Genomic DNA, 21,577 nt, shown 5'->3' on the forward strand with positions numbered 1-21,577 from the left:
CGAGGGCCCCCCCACCTCCCAGAGCACCGGAGTGTCTATTTACAGTTCATTAGCTACTTGACAGAGAGGCTCCAAGAGCGAGAGACGTAAAGAGGAAGTGTCAGGGCCCAGGCCCGGCGCAGATCCGTCAGAAATGAAGATAAAGCTGCTCACAGGTGAACGGGTCTGACAATAGCTACAGCAGCTCGGGCCGGGCGCCTGGCCTTACAGGTGGCCGGTGAGCACAGCTCCGCTGACCTGAGACCTTACACCTGGGGTTCCCAGCCTGCCCGCTGCCCAGTCCGCTGGCTTCCTTGGCTACTCACAGCCCGGAAACAGCCACGATGCCTGGCAAGCGGGGGTCGGTTGGGGAAATGATGCCGCAGCCCCTCCACGGCGTACTATCTGGCCATGAAAAATTGTATTTGCAAGGAACTCGTCCCTACGTGGGAGACTACTTTGGGGCTGTAAGAGAAAGTGAGGGAAGGGACACCTGGGCGGCTCAGTTAAACATCCGACTTCAGCTCAGGGCATGATCTCATGGTTTGTGAGCCCAAGCCCCGCGTCAAGCTCTGTGCTGATGACACGGAGCCTGCTTTGGATTCTCTGTCTCTCTCTCTCTCTCTCTCAAAAATAAAGAAACTTTAAAAAAAAAAAAGACTAAGTCAAGGAAAAGCAAGATGCAAAACAGTATGAACAGCATCAACCCTGTAAACTGAAATTGCGCATAGAGGGGAAAAAAAACTGGAAGGAAATACTCCAAAAGGTGAGGATGTGGTCCCCGGATGCTGAGGGATCCCCTTCTCTACTTCCTTCTATTCTGTCTTTCCCACATTTTCCATACTGAGCACGATTGCTTTTTATTTTTGAAATGCAAAGACTTAACTCACCACCTGCACTTGTTCCGATCCTGACGTCCCCAGAGCGAGGACAGACCCCTGCTTTCCCGGCCCGAAGCCCAGCCTCCTTAGGGCCCAGACCCTTGTTTCCTGACTTGAGCTGCTTCCCTGAGCCCGTGACTCTCCCTGGAAGCCCAAGGCAGATGCCCAGGTGACCGTTCCCACCGCCACATTTTGTGGTCAAGGGAGGGGGCTTCCTGCGAGTTGGGCAGCCCCTCACACCCAGGGACGAACTGCCCACACCCGTCGCTCACCGCTGGAGTAATTCGCAGCGGCTAATTGAAGGTAGCAGAACATCTGTGCCTCTTGAGCCCCTGAGACCCAGAGACGGAAAGACAAAAGAAACAGAACTCAAGAGTTTTCATCAGGGGAAGTGGGGGTGAGGGGTAGGGGGGCAGTTCCGGAAGCTACTGTACATGTTCTCAGGAAGCCCTTGGTCATGATAATAACAAGCAACGTTACTGAGCCATTTTCACAGGCCGAAGTGGGTTGAATGGTGCCCGCCCCCCGCAAGATACATCCACCTGTAACATATGGATGTGGGTTTATTTGGAAAAGGTGTCTCTGTGGGTGTAATTAACTTAAGAATCTGGAGATGAGGGGCACCTGAGTCGCTCAGTCAGTTAACCGTCTGACTTCGGCTCAGGTCATGATCTCGCGGTCCGTGAGTTCGAGCCCCGCATCGGGCTGTGTGCTGACAGCTCAGAGCCTGGAGCCTGCTTTGGATTCTGTGTCTCCCTCTCTCTCTGCCCCTCTCATGCTCACGCTCTGTCTCTCTCTCTCTCTATCAATAATAAATAAATGTTAAAATAGGGGCGCCTGGGTGGCTCAGTCAGTTAGGCGGCCGACTTCGGCTCAGGTCATGATCTCGCGGTCCGGGGGTTGGAGCCCCGCATCGGGCTCTGTGCGGACAGCTCGGAGCCTGGAGCCTGTTTCAGATTCTGTGTCTCCCTCTCTCTGACCCTCCCCCGTTCATGCTCTGTGTCTCTCTGTCTCAAAAATAAATAAATGTAAAAAAAAATTTTTTTTAAATAAATGTTATAATATATATATATATATATATATATATAGAGAGAGAGAGAGAGAGAGAGAGAGAATCTAGAGATGAGATTATCCTGGATTAACTGGGTGGGACCTACATCCAATGACACCGTTCCCTATGACAACGGAAGACAGACACACAGACACACAGAGATGAAGGTGATGTGGAGACCGAGGCAGAGTTCCAAGTAACATGTCTACAAGCCGAGGGATGCCATGAATGGTGGGCAACCCTCAGAAGCCCAGCCTCCAGAAGCAACCAGCCTGCCGACACCTTGATTTCGGACTTCTGGCTTCCAGAACTACGAGACAGGAAATTTCTACTGTTTAATCCCCCCAGTTAGTGGTCATGTGTGTGGGCAACCTGGGGAAAGCAAGACATGGCAAAGCCCCTTGCACCCACCGTTTGTCTAATGACATAAGCTCCTCTGTCCTCCGCATCTGACAGGTAGGGAAAATGAGGCTCAGAGGCGTTACGCAACTGTTCTAAGGTTACACAGCGCTGAGCAGGAAGGCTGCCGTCCTCCTGAGTCCCTAACGGTCCAGATCCCCAGCTCTAGACTCAAGCTCTAGCTCTATCATGTATAGGCTGTGTGACCCCACACAAGTTACTGAATGTCTCTGAGCTTCAGTTTCCTCCTTTGCAAGTTGGATAGACGATGAGGAACTACCCCCAGGGCCGTTTTAGGATTTGAAAACTAGTAGGGAGCTTTGCACTGGATAACCTCCCCGTGTTGGGGATACCCTCTGCACCCTGTCTGCTCTCAGGGATCCCCCCACCCACCTCCGCCACGGCCAGCACGAGTGCAACCTCCCTCCGTTAGCATACCCCAGACACAGCTTTGAGCAAGCCAGGGCATCACCAGCTCTAACGGCAGCAGCAAATTATGCTCGTAAATTAGGGTTCGGCTAATTGTGACTTTATAGACCTTCCTTTAGACATTCCTTTAAAAACCCTGTCTGTAAACACACAGCGGCCCTGCTGAGCAAGTGCCGAGCTGTATAAAAACTCTTTTAGGCAGAAATATATGGGCTGTGATAGCTGACTCTCCGGGACGGCATCTCATTTGTTATGTTTCTTTCTCCTCCCCATGCTGAACAGCGCTGCGCAGAGCTAATCCGCCAGCACGGCTCCCTCTCGCTTCACCCCATCAATCCTTGGCTCACAGTTGCCCCGAGCACAGCCATCTGCCAATGGCGGGACGATGCAGCGACACAGTGGCAACGGAGTCGGGGGGAGGGGGGCTGCCCCTCGCGCCGACCCCACCTCTCAAAAAGCCCGTGAGGTCCTCCCGAGTGGGTCACCTGGAGCGGGTGTGGGGGGAAAAGAACCCTGGCATGGGAGCAAGACCCCAGATTCTTCTCATTATAAACCCGCCCCCACTCTCATGCCCCATCCTTACCAGGAGAAATGGGCTGAGCTGGAGGGTTTTGGAGAAAGTGCATGGAGTTGCTGAGAGCAGGTCCCTAGGGGAGGAGGGGGAGGAGGCGGAGGGGGGTGATCTGGAAGCTGGGGGTGAGTCTCCCGCTGTGTTCCCCCCTGCCTCCTGCTTCTTTCAGGAGCCAGTGGCCGAGAGGTCTCCCCAAGAGCAGCCAGGGGCCTCTTCACGGGGCGGGGGGGAGGGCGGTGGAGAGGGAGGGATCCTACATGGGAAAATGCCCTGGCTTCGTGGTCAGACTGCCCTGGGCTCGAATCCACTCTCGGAGAGCACCGGCTACGTGCCAGGCACCTTGCTTTTCTGGCTCGTTGCACCCTCGCATGATCCTATGTGGCAGCTCTGTATGGATACCGTCCCCATTCTGCGGATGACAAAACTGAGGCACAAAGAGGTCATGACATTTGCCAAGGTCAGCAGATGAGTGGAGGAGATGGGATTCAAATCCAAGCGCCACCCACCTTGTTCTTATCCACCGAATGGTTCCCTTTGTTAGACCTCAAGGCGGCAGGTTAGTCGTGCTGAGCCCTCACGCGTCATCTTATTGTTGTGAATAAAGTTTTACTAGAACACGGTCACACCCACTTCTTTACACGCCGTCCATGGCTGCTTTCATGCTACAAAGGCAGGTTTGGTGGAGACTGTGTGCCCTCAAAGCCTAAACTATTTGCCATCTGGCTTTTTTGCAGAAAAGCTTTGCCGACCCGAGACTGAGAATTCTGGTCTGTTCAATGACAGCAGCAACGACGCTCGCTCTGGGGGCGGCTGAAACGAGAGCATCTGCACTCGGGCCCCGAACATAGCCAGGCTCGGTAGAGTCTCTCCCTTTCTTCTCCTGCCTCTCTCCATCTTCACCCCTGCACACACACCCTTGACTGCCATGGCCTGCCCTCCACACTGGGGCACCAGAGGTCCACCCCCTCCCCCCCCCCACACAGATGAAGGTGCCCGGGGTGCTGGGCCCCATTTAAAAGCAACTCCAAGTCATTAGCGAGTCAAGACAAAGGTTTCTGCTGTCCTCCTTCTTGCCCACACCACACCAGCGTGCCAATTATGCTGAGCGCCAGCCTCAGCTCAGCAGAAAATGTTTCAGTTTAAGAATGAAAGGTATTTTTTAAGAGAATTTTGTTATTCTACCGTGAAACAAAATCCCCCAAATAAGTTAAATCTCCAGCCCTGCAGCAACACACAATGGGGGAAATGTCGCTAAATAAACAGTTGCTAATTTGCACAGGATCCAGCCCTGACCCACTTCTGGGTCTTGCCTTTCTAAACAGCCCCTTCATGGTTATCTATTCATCACCGACCCACTTCTCTTCCCTGTGTTGCAAAGGTTGGAGTCTCTTCAGCCCTAAGCAGACACTCAGTTTGTTATTTAAATTAGTTAGTTTACATATGTGAGCATTTGAAGCACATTTTATTTACAACCATGGGTCCATTAACAAATATATGGTACACTGAGTTCAGCACGTACAGCTGTGCGGGCTGTGCACTGTGCAAATCTAAGAGACACTGCTGGCACTTCATGTTCTTAGATCTGTGCTTTGGTGAGGATAACTGCCTATCAGATGTCAGCAGGGATACAGGGGTGTTCTGGGGAATCTGGTTGGAGGGAGTGGGAATCAGCTGATTGGCAGGGTGAGCAAGGGGGGGGTGGGTAGGAGAATATTCCAGACATGGGCAGCAGGAACTCCTCTCTAAAGGAAGGTCCTCGCGGACTCGCTTCCTCAGCACACCTAGTTTTCGGTGCCCATGACCCAAAACACACTGCCTGGGAGAATGGATGCGGGAGGCCAGTGTGGCTTGGCAAGCAGCTCAGCCATCCAGCCAGACACAGACTGGACCAGACATGTCCCCAGAGGCCCCGACTTCAGCAGCCTGCTGCCCCCCACGGGGGGCAGGGCAGGAGGGCCGAGGTTCAGCCCCTCCTCACTCTAGGCCTCTTCCCCAGGGAGCAGCAGGCCCGGCCAGGGTCGTACTTCAGAGGCCTCACCTCTGCCTTGTCTGACCTGTGCAACCCCGGGCACATTACCCAACCTCTCTGAGCCCGTTTTTCTCATCTATCTATCGAACGGCATAACAAGAGTATCCGCTTCATAGGGCCCTGCATTTTCATTCAACAATTATTAACGGATTGCTCCCTGCGTGCGAGACGACAGGAACCGTGCCCTCCCCGAACTTAACATTCAGGTGTCTTGTGAAAATCCAGTGAGCAAATCCACACTCAGGATGTGGCACATGGCCTGCTCACAAGGAGGCCTCGTGACGGTCTTCGCGAGCATTTTCCTCGTCTGTCAGTTTGCTGCCCAGACAAAGGCAGGGTGGCAACAAATCTGGGGGTGCCAATTCGAGCAGAAAGGAAACCATGGTCTCCTGGGCCAAGAGCCTGAGGGTCCACAGGGACGGCTGAGAGACGTCAGGGCCTCCGTGCCTGGTGGGGGTGGAGACGATTCACTGGCTGCTTCATCATCAGGGTGGCAGGATCGTGTATTGGGGGGCCGACTTGGGGGTGATGCACACACACACACACACACACACACACACACACCCTCTTCAAACACAGAGAACTGGCCTGGAGTGGGGGTGGCAGACACACTTTAGGGCGCAAATGACCCTTGCCACCATGCTTCTAACCATGATCCGGATCATAGAGTCCCGCCGTGAGCTCCCGAGGGTACCATTTAGCCAATCCGGGTGCCACAACGGAGGCCACGTTTGCCCAGGAGCTGAAGTCAGAGCCGCACAGAACCAGACAGATCCTTTAAAAAAGCCCACCTGCAATGCGGGTTAATGGGGTGGCTTTGGTTCCCATGGCGAGAAGAGGAAATTACAAGCTTGAAAAGATTCAGAGACTGCGGGGGCACAGGGGTGAGGTTAGGGGAGCTTTCTTCTGGAACCCCTGGAGCTGAGCTTCTATCCTGGCCCATGTGAGAGCACCAGTCTTGCCCTCCCACCCTTGCTACCTCCGATTTGGGGCTTTTTGATGTCAAGGGGCGAGGGGTCTCTGAACCCGTCCAGCCCCGAGACGCTCTAGATGTTCCGTTAGGCATGTCTCGCCATTAAAAAGCAAATCAATTGGTGTATTAGTGTAGGGCAATGGGGTTTAAATTTTTTTTTCTCTGTTTTCAACACTTTCTTCAGCAGTTTGCGTTACTTTGAAAATAATCATAGCTAACCCTTAGATAGCCCTTACCATGTGCCAGGCACTGTAAAATGACAAATATTAATCCTTGAAACTCTCACAACAGATCTCCGGGAGAACAGAACCGGGAAGGGAGCTGAGGCTCAGAGAGGTTGAATAACTGGCTGAGAACCACACAGCTAGGAAGTAAGAGACAGACAGCCTCCCAAAATTGTGACAACCTGTCTGTGGGCTTTATAAGTGACGGATCACTGCTTTTGGCCACATGCCCACTTACCCCGTCTGAAGACACAGGGAGAAGGCCAAGGAGACAGGCCCCAGATGTCCCAACCCTGCTGACACCTTGATCTGGGATGTCCAGCCTCCAAGCTGTAAAAGGATACATTTTTGTTGTTTAGGGTGCACAACTTGTAGTTCTTTGTTACGGCAACCCTGGGATGTAATGCCTGACCACATTCCCGGAGGCAACCTTCCCTCCTCACGGCCCCGACCACGGGTTCAAGGTCAGAGACAACACCAGTACAAGACCCTTTATATTTCCTCCTTCGCCCTCCCCACAACCTTCCCCATGGGAAGAAATTCCTCTTCTTCAATCCCCAAAAGTGGGTTGCTTTAAAAAAAAAAGAAAGAAAGAAAGAAAAGCCCTCCCCAAGTGAGGCATTTAATAGATACACAGACTATATATAAACACTTTCTTATAGAGACGAGTCAACTTTGCAGACCTGGCCACATCTGGATTTTTCCCTCTCTGGGTCTCTAATTGCCCAGGCAGTTGGTCCTGGGCCCCAGCTGCCCCCTGGGAGTGAGTCAGGTGCCTCTGACTCTCGAAGCCTGGCCACCTCCAGTGTGGTGTCCCCGCCGGTGTCTGGGAGATGTCTCAGGCATCAGGGCCTGCAGGGTGAGCTCCAGGTGGGGGGTATAGCGGGGAGACTGCTCGACTGGGATTTCTTTTTTTCTTTTCATTTTGGTAAACATTTGTTTATTTATTTATTTATTTATTTAATGTTTATTTATTTTTGAGAGAGGAAGACAGAGCATGAGCAGGGGACGGGCAGAGAGAGAGGGAGACACAGAATCCAAAGCAGGCTCCAGGCTCCGAGCTGTCAGCACAGAGCCCGACGCGGGGCTCGAACTCACAGACCGTGAGATCATGACGTGAGCCGAAGTTGGACACTCAAGCAGCACCCAGGCATGCCGATAAACTTCTTCTTTTTTCTTTTTTTAATGTTTATTTCTTTATTTTGAAAGAGAGAGAGCGTGAGTGTCTGAGCAGGGGAGGGACAGAGGGAGAGGGAGAGAGAGAATCCCAAGCAGGCTCCACACTGTCAGTGCAGAGCCCAATGCGGGGCTCAGTCTCACTGCTGTGAGATCACAACCTGAGCCGAGACCAAGAGTCAGACTCTCCACGGACTGAGCCACCCGGGCGCCCCGATAAACTTTTTATTGAAGTTTAAAATGCGTATGGAAAAGTGCACATTCTAAGCATTCAGCTCAATGAATTTTCTCAAACCCAGACCCAGGCAAATACAACCAATCAAAATACAGGAGACTAGCAGCACCACAGAGGTCCCCCTCATGCCCCTTTCCAGTAACAACCCCCAAGGGGAGACCCTGACCGTACTACCCTCAGACCCAGGCTAGAGTCCTGTGCCCTGGGGAGCGGGGGTGAAACTCACATTTTGGAGAACTTCCCTTGGAATTCTTTAGCCCCCTCTGGTGGCTGGGACCTCCAGGGCAAGCAGTGCTTTCTGGACAAAGCACCCCAAACCCAGACCAGCCTGGTATTCTCTGGTATTCTTCCTGGCCCCCCATCCTGCACGTGGGACGAGGCAGACGCCCCATGGGGCTCTGGGACTCACACCTATGGCTTGTCCCGTGGCTCAGTGGCGAGGCCCTGGTCCTGGGAGGGTAGCCTCGCACCCGTCCTCGCGTGTCATGCAGTCTGGGGGTGGCTGCACCCACCTGCTCCGAGGGCTTCTGAGACGGTTACTCCGTGAGGCCAGTGGACCCCTCTTGCTGGTGTCTCCCCACCTTCCCTTTTCTGCCAGTGTGGGATGTTGTGCTCCACCGGTCTTAAGTCATGCTGGACAGAGGGCCAACACTCCTTGCATGAAAGGGACCTCTCTCCTTGCTTGGATCCCGCGCCTTACTTTTCTCCATGCTGGCGTGGCATCCTGTTGGAGGAGCACGGTCAACGCTGACAGAGACTGCGCTCTGGGAATGCAATGATTACAACCCAAAAAACTCGAAAGAAGAGAAGGTCGGAAGATGTGCTATGCCACGCGTATGCTACGAACGTCCAAACGTAGACCTAACCCTTCCCGAGAACGCACGCTGGGTAAGACTTGCGTCTGCGCGCATCGTCGCCAAAGGTCAGTAACAGCCTCTGAGAGAGTCATGAGAAGTCAGGATTCGGGGGTGACACCGTGGACGATACAGGAGCGTGAGCCGTGCTGCCAGCAGCACGGAGGGAACGCATCAGGGGACCGCAGAGATGAGAAGATCTATACTGTTCCAGGAACGACAAGTTCCAAAAAACCACAGCACTGTGAATCATAACAGCATTGCTACCTTGTCCTCCTGGAGGGAGAAATACAGTTAGCCAGGAACGGCACATTTGATGAAAAAGAACACGAAGTGAGGGTTTCTGGGTCTAAACGGAAGAGACGGTGCCTGGATGCTATAAAGAAACTGACAGGTGATAAACAAAGACATAAGTTACTCTGTCGGTTATTCTAAACTTCACCAGTAAATGTCCACGCCTCGTGTGGGCCTAGAGGCATTGTAATATATTTTTAGTAAAATTGTTTATCTAAACAAAAAAATACTTGCCCTGGGCCTTGCACACCGCAAGGGTAGCCTGGCCCCTAAGAATAGAGTCGCCAGGTCATGTGGGTTCGGGGTTCAGGAGATTCTGCCCATTTCCCTGAGGAGTTTCACCAATTTATACTCCTACCAGCCGCGTGTGAGAGCGTTCCTGCCATTCCACATCACCGCCAGCACCCCGTACTTCCTTTTCACATTTTCATCACCGTGGTGGATGTAGTGGGATCCTATTAATGGTGTTCATTTGCGCTTCTCTGATAATTAATGAAATGGGGCATCTTGTCGCCTTTCCCTTGGCCATTTTGGGGGCCTCTTTCTTTGTACTGACTTGTAGGGGTCCTTCGTATATCCGGGATGTGAGTCGTCGGTAGGATAAATGCGTTGCAGATACCTTCCCCCGTCCTGTGGCTTTCAGCTAGGACTTGACATTTTCGAGGGTTCTGGGGCTGACCCTCACCTGTCACATTTTGGGGGCCTGCTTAGGAATGGGAGCTCTCACCACCGCCAACGGGCTCCCCCAGGGAGCAGGCGTGGAAGAAGGAGAGAGAGAACAGGAGTGGGGGGGCAGAGTTTGGGAGACACCGACCGTTCATTGTGTTGGAGATCACCTACGTGAGGCTCAGCACACATCGTGTCCTGGGTGGATGTCTTGATCTCAGCCGCTGGATCTTCTGGCTGGAGGGCTCCTTAGAACACTGGGTCCTGCCCCAGACGAAAATTTGCATTTCTTTTTTTTTTATGTTTATTTTTGAAAAAGAAAGAGAGAGAGAGAGAGAGAGAGGGCACAAGCGGGGGAGGGGCAGAGAGGGAAGGAGACACCATCCGAAGCAGGCTGAGCCACCCAGGCGCCCCAAGAGAATTTGTGTTTCTAACAAGGGATGCCGATGTCCCTGGTCCTGGCACCAAACTTTCAGCACTGCTGTTTCAAGCCTGGTGTCCTGTCCACCACTGCCTCCCAGCCAGGGAGGGAAACAGAACGCTAGCCACTGACCTGCTCACCTCCCGGTCTGACCCAGTGGGAGGCGTGTGCAGGTGTTTCTATGGCGGAGGGCCCAGCGCCGCCAGCTGTGTGTATCTCCCTGCTCCCACAGACCCCCCCTGAGACCCCACTGCAACCCAGCAGGCCCTGCAGTCAGCCAGGTCCTGGCATCTCCTCCTGGGGCAAGTTGATCAACGTCCACACCCTCCTTGTCTGGAAAACAGCCATCAGGACAGGACCTCCGGGGAGCCATGAGTGAGGTGTTAAGGACACAGCACTCAGCACAGCACTAAGGAAGCAGCACTCCATCAGTGGTGGGTTTTTATTGTGGGTTTTTTTTTTTCAGTTTATTTATTTATTTTTGAGAGAGAGAGCGAGGGAGGCGCGAGGCAAGAGGGAGAGAGAGAGAATCCTAAGCAGCCTCCACGCCGTCAGCACCGCCATGGGGCTCGAATCCATGAACCGTGAGATCATGACCCGAGCTGAGATCAAGAGTTGGATGCTCAACCGACTGACCCACCAGGTGCCCCGATATTCATTATTATTATTATTATTATTAATTCTTGAGTTCTGGCTCTACAGAAAAAAAGGGGAAATGGCCAAATAATGGAATGGTCAAATGGTGATTTTTCTCTAGAATATAGCAAGGCCGGGTGGAATAGAGAGGAGAATCCCATATTCAGGTCTGCCCCAACCGCCCTCTCCCCAGCTCCAGTGTGCACGTGCACACACAGACAGACAGACAAACACAGACACACAGACACGCACCTGCGTGCACACACCCATCCCCACATTCACCCACACACCTGCTGCCTCGAGGTACATCTGAGACCTTTTGTTAGTTGACCCATCAACGGTCTGACTCCCTTTCTCATTATAGGACACAGACAATGTGTTCTTGCACACATACACCTGCAGGGTGAGACCTGCATGACACAGCTGTCCCCTTAGCTGTGGTGGGCAACCTCACACACTCAGTCCCGCTGATAATCCCCGATCAGATTCCGGCCTCCCCACTCCGTTCCTGCCCCTGCACACACACTCCCCACCGGTCCAAGCTTCATCTGAGATGCAGGAACCTGCGGAAAGAGGGTTGAGGGTGTCAGAAGGGACAAGAGCAGGGGTGCCCTGGTGGCTCAGTCGGATGAGCATCTGACTCTTGATTTCAGCTCCAGTCATGATGTCATGGTTTGTGAGTTCAAGCCCCGCATTGGGCTCTGCACTGACAGTGGAGGCTGCTTGGGATTCTCTGTCTCCCTCTCTCTCTGCCCCTCCCCTGCTCACTCTCTTTCTCTCTCAAAAATAAATAAACATTTGTTTAAGAAGGGACAAGAACAAACAGAAACCCATGGGGGAGGGGAAGGAAAAAAAGAAGAAGAAGAAGAAAAAAAAAGAGGTTAGAGTGGGAGAGAACCAAAGCATAAGAGACTCTTAAAAACTGAAAACAAACTGAGGGTTGATGGGGGGTGGGGGGGGGAGGGGGGGTGATGGGCATTGAAGAGGGCATCTTTTGGGATGAGCACTGGGTGCTGTATGGAAACCAATTTGACAATAAATTTCATATATTAAAAAATAAAATAAAATAAAATCTTGATTAAAAAATCTCCCCCCCCAAAAAAAGAAGGGACAAGAACAGAGAGAAGGGGATTCCCCTGGGCCCCCAGTGCACTCCACCCATTATCTTACTCAATGCCAAAGGCAAGGAAGGAAGGCAGGAAAGGGGGCCATTTCTGGAGCCAATTGCCTGAGTTTGAGCCCTGCCTCTGACACTCACTTGCTGTGTGACCTTGGGCAGGCTACTTAACCTTTCCGTGCCTCAATTTCCTCATCTGTAAAGTGGAGATGATAAGTATACCTCCCATAGGACTGCTATGAAAAGTAAGTGAGTTAAGGCTCGTAAAGCACGCAGAGCGTCTGGCACACCATAGGCCCATGATAGACATTAGTGTGGTTATTGTCCCCGTGATAACTCCTGCGGAAGAGACTGTGTCCTATGCTCCTGCTGGGGAGCTGAGTTCCACCTGCAGTGCAAGTGGGGGGTGCAGATTGGAGCCAGGCTGTCTTACTACCCGCCAGGAACTTTTCCTGCTTTGCCAGAGCGGTCCCCTCTTCCCCCCCCCCCCACACCGGCAGCTCCCCTAGCCTGTGCCTCTCAGTCAACTCCATCCTTCCAGATGCCCAGGCCCCAAACCTTAGTGTCATCCTGACTCAGCTCTTTCTCCTACAGTGTCAGCCCACCCAGCGGCAAGCCCCACGAGCGCCACCTTCAAAGGCACCCGGAGTCTGCTGGCTCCGCAGCCCCCACCTGCCGCGCGGGCCCCAGCACCCTGCACTCCTTCGGGGTGGTCTCCCCTCTAGCCCCTGCACCTCCTCTCCAGGAACAACAGCCAGAGAGATCCAGCTGAATGTAAGTCAGATCATGACCCTGCTCTGCTTCAAACCCTCCGATGGCTCCCGTCTTGCTCAGATCAAAGCCAAAGTCTTTATGGTAGCCCCAAGTTCCTGCATGCTTTGGCACCCGGCCGCTCTCTCACCTGAACTTCTGCCCTCGCTCGCCCTGCTCTGGCCCCACTAGATTCCTGATGTCCCTCCAACGCCACCCTGCTGCCCCACTTCCACTGGGAATGCTCTCCCCCACAGATCCACTTGGCCCACACCTACCCTTGCTTTCAGGTCTGTGCTCACAGGCCACCTCCTCAGCGAGGCCTAGGCTGACCACTCTGCTTAAAACTGCAAACCACTCCCAACCAGCCCCAGCCTCACCCCCTCCTACTTCGTCACTGTCTCACAAACTATTATTCTTTCCCATTTACTAACTTATCAGTAAATGTATTTTCTTCTCCACTAGAATCTAGGCTCCACAAAGGCAGGAATACTGGCCTGCTACATCCCCAGTGCTTGAAACTGTGCCTGGAACATAGCAGGTGCCCAGTGAATGTTGAACAAGTTAATGACCCAGCAGAGCTTGGAGGGAGAGAAGCCGTATTCAGCTCCTTTCCTCCTCCCTTCTCACCCCTGGATGGTTTCTCCATGTGCCCACAGCAGGAGCTCAGTAAGAGGGCACATGATCTGGGTCTCCCTGCCTTTTATTTTGTGGCTGCTCAGATTTTTAGAACATCTTTTCTGAGCCATTTACATTTAGATTTTCACGGAGCAACTGTCTACTGGTAGAGAGAGAACCATGGTCCCCAGGCGGAGTAGCATTTGGGGTGGGGGTGGGGGGAGTTGCTCTAAGCCACTGCTGGGGCCAGCGAAGGGTTGTTCACGTGTAAGACAAGCCACAGATGGAAAAGGGAGGCAGCCAGGGGAGAGGACAGAGAGAAGAAAAATGCCTTTGTTACTCGTTTCTCGGTGCACCTACACTAGAACAAGAATAATGGAAATCAGACTAGAAGCTAAAAAAATCACCCACCGTCCTGACATCCTTCACAAATCGCACTGTGGCATATTTATTTGTGATGACAGGCTCTGGGCAGAGGCTGGGGACAGTGGTTCCAGGGACACAGAGCAGGGGACCGAGTTACAGGACCACCCTTGGAGACCCCAGCCTCAGTGCCAATGTGCCAGATGAGCCGGAGCAGAAGCGGTGCCAGCTTCCACTGAGGTCCCATCTGGAAAATGGGGCAGAGCAACCAAAGCCTGAAAAACACAGAGGCAGCACATTCAGGACGAGAGGGATGCTGGGTGGGCGAGAGGGAGGCCGGGCAGGCAGGGTGGGGGCCCGGGGCTTTGGCACCAGATGGTGGGCAGTTGATCTCCGCTCCAGGCTCCGGGCTCCGGACTAAGTGAGCTTGGCCATCTTAACCTGGGTTTCAGCTCTTACAAAAATGGGATACACATCTCACAAGGTTATTGTGGACATGAAATAATATAATATTTATGTATTTGCATTTAGATATTTAGGTATAATAGTGCATATGCGTATTTATATACAGCACATCTACAATTTAGCACATATAGGTATCATTTTACAGCAATAAGTCCCCTGCCAGTTTCCCACTACTCCTATTTCCATTCTACCAAAGGGAATCGCAGAGGGAGGAAGTAAAAGGAATCAGAATAAAAATACCTTTCGTCTCATGCACTTGACCAGGAAGAGGAATCTCATTTAGAACATATCATTCAAGGGGAGACAGGGTGGCTCAGTGAGTGAAGCCACAGGCTCTTGATTTCAGCTCAGGTCATGACCTCACGGTTTGTGAGATCGAGCCCCACGACGGGCTCCGTGCTGACCGGGGGGAGAGCCCATTTGGGATTCTCTCCCTGCCCTTTCCCTTGCTTGTGCTCTCTCTCTCTCTCTCTCAACCTCTCTCTCTCAATAAATAAATAAATGTTAAAAAAAAAAAAGAACATATCAAAGCACAAGAAAATGGTTGTTTTCCAGCAAAAAAAAAAAAAGCAAGCATTATAACATATCACACATGCACACATATCTTCTTTCATCAAAATCAAGCTGAGGCAATTACCAAGCCTCTGAATGCTGCCCCCATTCATGCCCCCGCCATAGGACTTCGCAAGCACAAATCCCTCCATAGAGTCTAAAATCCCGCCAAGTGGGGAACTGACAGCTCCGAAAATTGCAAGAAACCTGTGATGTCAGGAAACACACGGCATGGGCGGTAAACAAGCGCCTGATTTCCATCTGCCTCCGTTTCCTTCCCAGGTGCCACCCTGGAAGGAACTGTCTGATCCCAGGGAGCACAGCCATGTGACGGTGTGCAGAGGGTGTGGAGTGGGCTGCACAGGTTCTGCGGTCCAAACCCTGCTCACCTCCTGGGTGCGTGTGAGCCTGAGCTGATCCTTTGGCATTTCCAGGCCTCAGTTTCTCCATCTGTGAATCGGGTTCCTGAGTCTCTACTTCCTAGGAGATGGTGTGAACCAACCAAATAGCACGATGCCTGCCTGGCACATAAGATGCTCTCATAGTGGAAGCTGCAGGCACCTCTCGAAGCTCACTGGCACGTACCCTTCCTGCCAAAGCCAATGGCTTCCTACAGACAGGCCTTGGCAGGTCCTTCCCCAGAGCCTTCATTCACTGCCTGGACCCTTGCAGCAATCACACAGATGACAGTCAAGAATTGGCAGAGGCATACCTGGCTTTTTTGTCCCTCGGAGGGCAATTCCACTCAAAGAAGGTTCCCAGAGGTCCCCAGGAAGTGAGCCCAGCTGCCCACGCCCATCACCTGCTCATTAACGCCCCCTCATTGGGTTCCTTCCCTTACATCTTCCCACTTCTCTTCCCCCAATGAGTGTTCCCTGGGCCCGCCTCTGGGGAAACTTAACCTAAGACAGGGCTCGATACATGTTGGCTATTAAAATAGTAAGAAAGGGAGCATGGCCAGCTCAGTGGGCAGAACATGTGACTCTTGATCTCAGGGTTGTAGGTTCAGCCCCCCTGGTAGGTATAGAGATTACTTAAAAATAAAGTTTTAAAAAAAATAGTAAGAAGAAGAGGGGCCAATAATATGGCAGCATCTTGAGGCTGAGATCCTAGCAGACATCTAGTTAGCGTCCCTTCTAAGACTCTAAGAGAGTCGGCTGGAGACCACTGGGGATCTCCCGCAGAGACGAGGTGGGGGGGGTTCGTTATTGTTGGGTTTTCACTTCCCAAAGATTTACAGAAACAGACATAAGTTGGTCAGGCCCTGGTTGGGGGTAGAAACAAAACCTGTTTTAGATCGAACCAAAGTACATTCCCGAAAGTATTGTATTACAGGAGATCTTTATAACAAACCTATAGTGAACTTTTCCTCCTCTTGTGGGGAATGTGGTTCCTAAGAACTACCACCTGGTTCTGTTCCAAACCTGTCCTTGCTCTCCCAGGAAACTACAGGAAGGCTCTTAAAAGCTGATTCTTTAAATATGGCTTTCTGTTTTGTTCTTGCTGATGTAATCATGACTGTACTGAGCATGAACAATTTCTCCTAAAGGTCAATGAGGTTTCAACAAGCCCTGGGGATGCCCCCCCACTTTTGGTTGCAAGCCCTCACTAAGAGGGTTATTGCTCATGCACTTACTCATCACACATTTATTTGGGGCCAAGGGAGGGACAGACAGGATGCTGGTGGCTTTGAGGGTGGGCGTCAGCCAAAGAGAGACGGCAGAGATTGGTTTTGTTCAAATTTTCAAGGGAATGCAGAGGAAGAGAAGAAAGTGGCTGGACAGACAGCTGGGAGCGCAGACCTTTGTAAGACAAGTAGGGAAGTAGAAGGGACCCAGACAGAATCACCAGCCAAGTCAGAGGAAGTACATCAAAGAGATGGGGGCAGAGTGGGGAGATTTTCCACTATCAAATTGGAAAAGAAATTCATGATAATACACAGGGTTGTTGAAGACATGGGGAGTCGAGCGATCTCTACCATGAGCTGTGGTTGTAACTTGATACAACTTTTCTGGAGGACAATTTAGTAAGTCATGTGTATCCCAGAGCAATTTTTCTCTCGTCCATTTACCGATAGATTTCGCTTTTGAAATGTTCTTCCTAATTTTGTTTCTAACAGGGGGAAATGGGGGGCCCCTGGGTGGCTCAATCGGTTGAGCTTCTGACTTCAGCTCAGGTCATGACCTCGCGGTTCGTGGGTTCGAGCCCCACGTCGGGCTCTGTGCTGATAGCTCGGAGCCCAGAGCCCTGCTTCGGATTCTCCTTCTCTCCCTCTCTATCTGCCCCTCTCTCACTCACTCTCTCTGAAAATAAATAAACTGTAAAAGAATCCCAGCAATATTGGTTCAACAAATTATGGTTTTATCAAGACTGAAATAACGGGAGAGCTGCTTAAATTGATGGTGTGAATGTTTATTGATATGCGAGAAGATTCGACAAATACGGCCAACGGGAAAACAAATCATGGAGCTATATGTCAAGGATGATCTCCATATTTTTTCTGGTTAAGTAGATACTGATTAAAATATACAAGAGCTGCAACACAGTATTAGTGGGGGGGTCCTCTTGGTGATGGATGCTGAGGGTGTCTGTGCAGTGGGGCATCGGCTCCATGTGGTCCATTAAGACCTTCAGGTGACACCCGTTTAGGTGACGCCAGCACCACTCAAACCCCTTCTAATGTGCATCCCTTTTGCAGATGTTGGAATTGCCGTCTCCTCAAAAAACCCGCTATATCTCACAGACTCCCTTGTATCTCAGTCACCTCAATGACCTTACAGCTTTTGAATACTTGTGTGGACTGAATTGTGTCCTCCCAAATTCATACATGGATGCCCTCACCCCCAGTGTGACAGAATCTGAAGGTGGGGCCTTTGGGAGGTGATTAGGTTAGATGAGGTCATGAGGGCGGGGCCCCATCATGGGCTTAGTGCCCTTGTAAGAAGAGACCCCAGACAGCTTTTGTCCCCTCACCCTCTCCCTGCCATGTGATGACACAGCAGGACAGCGGCCATCAGGAAGAGTCCTCACCAGCAACTAGATCAACACCTTGCTCTCAGACTTCTCAGCCACCAGAACCATGAGGGACAAACGTCTGTGGCTTAAGCCCCCCAGTCTGTGGTGTTGTGTTAGAGCAGCCTGGGCCAGTGCAGATACGATTTCCATCCTTTATATGGCAAGCCAGACTTCTGAAGTCTGATTCCCTTTCATGTCTTAAAGGTAAACTTCGTTTCTAAATGCTCTGATCTCCACGGGTCTTGGCTGCTTTGGCTATTCTTGTCTGTTGCCTGTAGCTCCATTTCTGGGGAGTTCCGGTGCCCTGGAATCCAGCGACCCGGCAGGGCTCAGGGCCCCAGGGCTGCTGGTGTGGATGGGGGCAGCCCTGCCCTGATTCAGCAGCTGGGTCAGGGTGGCGGTGCTGTGGATCTGGCACCGGCCTCTAGAAGAACAGCTTCCCCCTTGGTGGCCGAGCTCTGCTGTGTGGTTGTAGAAATCAATGTTGAAAATTTCAGCTGGAATCTGCTCTTCAGCCCCTGATGATTCTACAGACCAATTGAGTCCCCTGAGAAATGTCCCCTTCTCTGCCCTGAAACTAGCCTGGGTGTCCTCACCTCATGATGCCCGTCAGAGGAGCTGGGTGTCCCCGGCCCCCGCCTCGCCCCACCTATTTTACGGCAGAAACTCCAAACCCAGCTTTCCTTGGGGTCTTTTGATTCTCCAAAATCTCAACAGTGACTATTGCAGTCTGTTTGTCACCCTCTGGTCATAATTAATCCTAGCACAAGGCGATCCGTCTGCCTGAACAGGACAGCTTGTCTACAAAGATCTGATTTCAAAGATCTAGATCACCATATTTGCATTTTTCTGATGTTTACTACCCTGTGTTACCGATATCATAAAAGAAGTTCCAGAAATAAAGGTATAACGTGTGAAGGTAGGACACAAGGCAGTGTAGGATGCTACACTGGACACAAGAACCCCGTCTAGCAATCGGTTCCCTAAAAAGAGATGGTTGGATTTCACCACTGAGTCCTCTAGCTATATGTCATCTGATACCACAGTGGTCGCTGCCTACTGAGCACTTGAAATATGGTTACTCTGAATTAAGATGTGCTGAAAGTGTAAAATACACATCAGATCTCAAAAAGCTGGTACAAAAAAAAAACAAAAAAGAATGGAAAATGTCCCACTAATAATTTTTTTTAATGAATACATGTTACAGGTTGAAATGATACTAGTTTGGATATATTGAGTTAAATGAAACATATTTATTTCAAAAGTAAAGTTAATTTTACTTGTCCCTTCACTTTTTGGGTTTTTTTAAGTTTATTTATTTATTTTGAGAGAGAAGAAGAGACAGAGCAAGTGAGCGAGCATGACTGGGGAAGGTGCAGAGAGAGAGAATCCCAAGCAGGCTCTGTACTGTCAGCCCAGAGCCTGACTTGGGGCTCGATCTCACAAAATGTGAGATCAGGACCTGAGCTGAAATCAAGAGTTGGACGCTCAACCGACTAAGCTACCCAGGCACCCCTCTCTTTTTACTTTTTGAAGGTGGCCGCTAGAAAAATTTTAATTCCATGTGTAACTGGCATTTTATTTCGATTAGATGGCCCTACCCTAAAGCATCTCAGAGATGGGGAGGGACAAAAGCCTCACTTTTGGGGTCAGGAAATGAAGACACTAAAGGGAGATCCAGGGATGGGCTGGGAAGGTAACTTTTTTCAGAAAACTGACAGTAAAGAGGGAACAAGGACAATGGCTTAGGGGGAGGGGAGGGGAAGAGGAGACATATTTAAGGGTGGGGAATCTGAGGATGCTGGGTAAAGATTAGGATATACGAAAAGGAGGGCAAATCTTCCAGAGAGAGGAAGATACATTGAACCAGTCCCAGAGTGGGGATGCGGGACAGAAACAGACGCTGAAAGTCCCACTGAAGAGGAATACCTACGAGCATTGTTCCCTTAACTGGAAAGGCAGGCTGGAACAGTGCAGGGGAACACAGTAAGCTATGTCATGTACACACAAAGACTGGGAGTGAATCACTAGTTACTTTAGCGCTTTCCAGGAGTGGCATTGCACTTTCCCCAGTGCGGGTTTTTCTGTGCTTTCCCAGGGTCCTCCAACAGATAGGTATTGATCTTGTAATTAGAAAAGCAAATAAAAAAAATTTTTTTCAAGACTCCAAGAGGCCTGAGGAGCTTCTGGATTGGAGAAGGACACACAGAAGGCAGTTGTTCTGAGTCCCCTGGAGATCCACCCCAGGCTGAAGAATCATAATCTTGAGGAGGGGGCTCCCCAGCTATTTGGAGGAAGCCAAGCTCAGAGCCTTTCTGGCTTTGCTGCGCAGCCCATAAAGTTGCCTGGAGGTACCAGATGTGATGACACAGATGTGAGTACTGGGTCCAGGCTGAGAGGCTATCAGTGTCTTTGAGGGCCCTTCCGGGGTTGCTGGCTCCACACCTGTTCTCAGGCAGCAGCAAAGAAGCCTGGGAGGGCTGCTGGGGCAAAGCCCACGAATGAAAGCCTCCCCACGAGACTTGAGGCTGAAGGAGGGGGGCAGCACCACCCTGGCAGGCCCCTGCACAGCACCGGTGCCCTGGAACTGCCTGTTGCAGTCAACTAATTCTTCAAACCCTCTGACCTTTAGTCCCCTGCTTCGTGGCAAGGGCTGCTTTGGGTCAACCTGGTCTACCTTGGGTTTAGGATAAAATGAGCTCCCGACTACTTCAGGGAGCGCTAACGATGTGCCCAGTCCCACTAAACCTTCACAACAGCCCTACCGTCCCATTTTACAGATGAGGGAACTGTGGCTCAGAGAAGTTAAGCCGTTTGCCCGAGGGAATTAAGGTCCGAGACTGATAACCAAGTGGCAAAATCAGAACTCTCATCAAGGTTGTTCACTGCAGAGCCCGTCCTGAGCTTTCTTTCTCTTTTTCAAAAACTCATCCAATGTTTACTGGATAACGAACCATTGCCAACACTGCTGAAATCTGCAACTCACCCACCCAGATCCCTGTCTTGGCCACCCCCTGAGAAGGAAGCCGGGAGCCAGAGAGAAGCCAGAGGGATAGGGGATGCATGGAGAGGGAAGAGAAAAGCAGGGAGAGGGAGGACAGGACGCAGGGCTACACTCCCAGGGACACACGCACACACACACAGGCAAGGACCACGGGCGTCAGTCTCTGCCCCACCTGGTGACCACAGGGACATCAAAGAAAGATCAGGCATCCACAAGACATTTCAGTCCTTCCTATCTTGATGTGTCTGTCGTGAGGGGCTGGACCAAGGTCATTGGACTCTACCTTCAGGACACATTAGCCTTGAGCCAAGGCGGCTCTGATCGCAGCCAACAACTTCAGAAACTTACTCTCCATGTCCGTGTACCCATCACCTCCCTTCTTGGAGTGAAACAACTTCCCTGCTACCATCACTTCAAAGCCGGTGGCCTGCGGAGTCCCCTTGCTGCAGATGTCCAGGCTTCTGGGGAGCTCATCTTCTAACTTCTTGTGCTGCAGGTACTTGGATTTGTAGCTTCAAGCACCACAATAAATGACTCAGGTGGCAAGGGCCATGGCTGGGGACCACAGCTTGGGCAGGGGCACAGACAGATGACCTACCTGAGGCACAGACAGGAGAGCTCAGTCCTTGGCATGCATCTGAGTGTCATGGACACAGGGTTTGGACCTGAGGAGGAAAGTCCAGAATGTTGTGTCTCTCTCCCGTCAGAAAGGTGGAGAGTCCTGGGCTGGCCTCCTGAGGGGAGATGCTAGGCACAGGGTGGGGGGCTTTGAGGGGAGGGACCCCTGAGAGGGGGCCCGGAAGGTACCGTGTTCAATACAGCATCGTTTTCAACTTGTCAGAACTTGCCAAATGAATTACAAAATAAAACCCCAA

The 21,577-nt window shown here is 51.5% G+C and overlaps 1 protein-coding gene across 1 annotated transcript; it reads right to left on the reverse strand.

The window, feature by feature from the left end:
* Positions 1–20,926: 20,926 nt before the first annotated feature.
* LOC102968452 (selenoprotein W-like) lies at positions 20,927–21,258 on the reverse strand. The gene is given in 1 exon segment (XM_042997586.1): positions 20,927–21,258. A coding segment is annotated over 1 exon segment (258 nt). The 5' UTR covers positions 21,256–21,258; the 3' UTR covers positions 20,927–20,997.
* Positions 21,259–21,577: the final 319 nt, after the last annotated feature.

Source organism: Panthera tigris, chromosome C1 (assembly GCF_018350195.1).
Source record: "Panthera tigris isolate Pti1 chromosome C1, P.tigris_Pti1_mat1.1, whole genome shotgun sequence".
Lineage (NCBI taxonomy): Eukaryota > Metazoa > Chordata > Mammalia > Carnivora > Felidae > Panthera > Panthera tigris.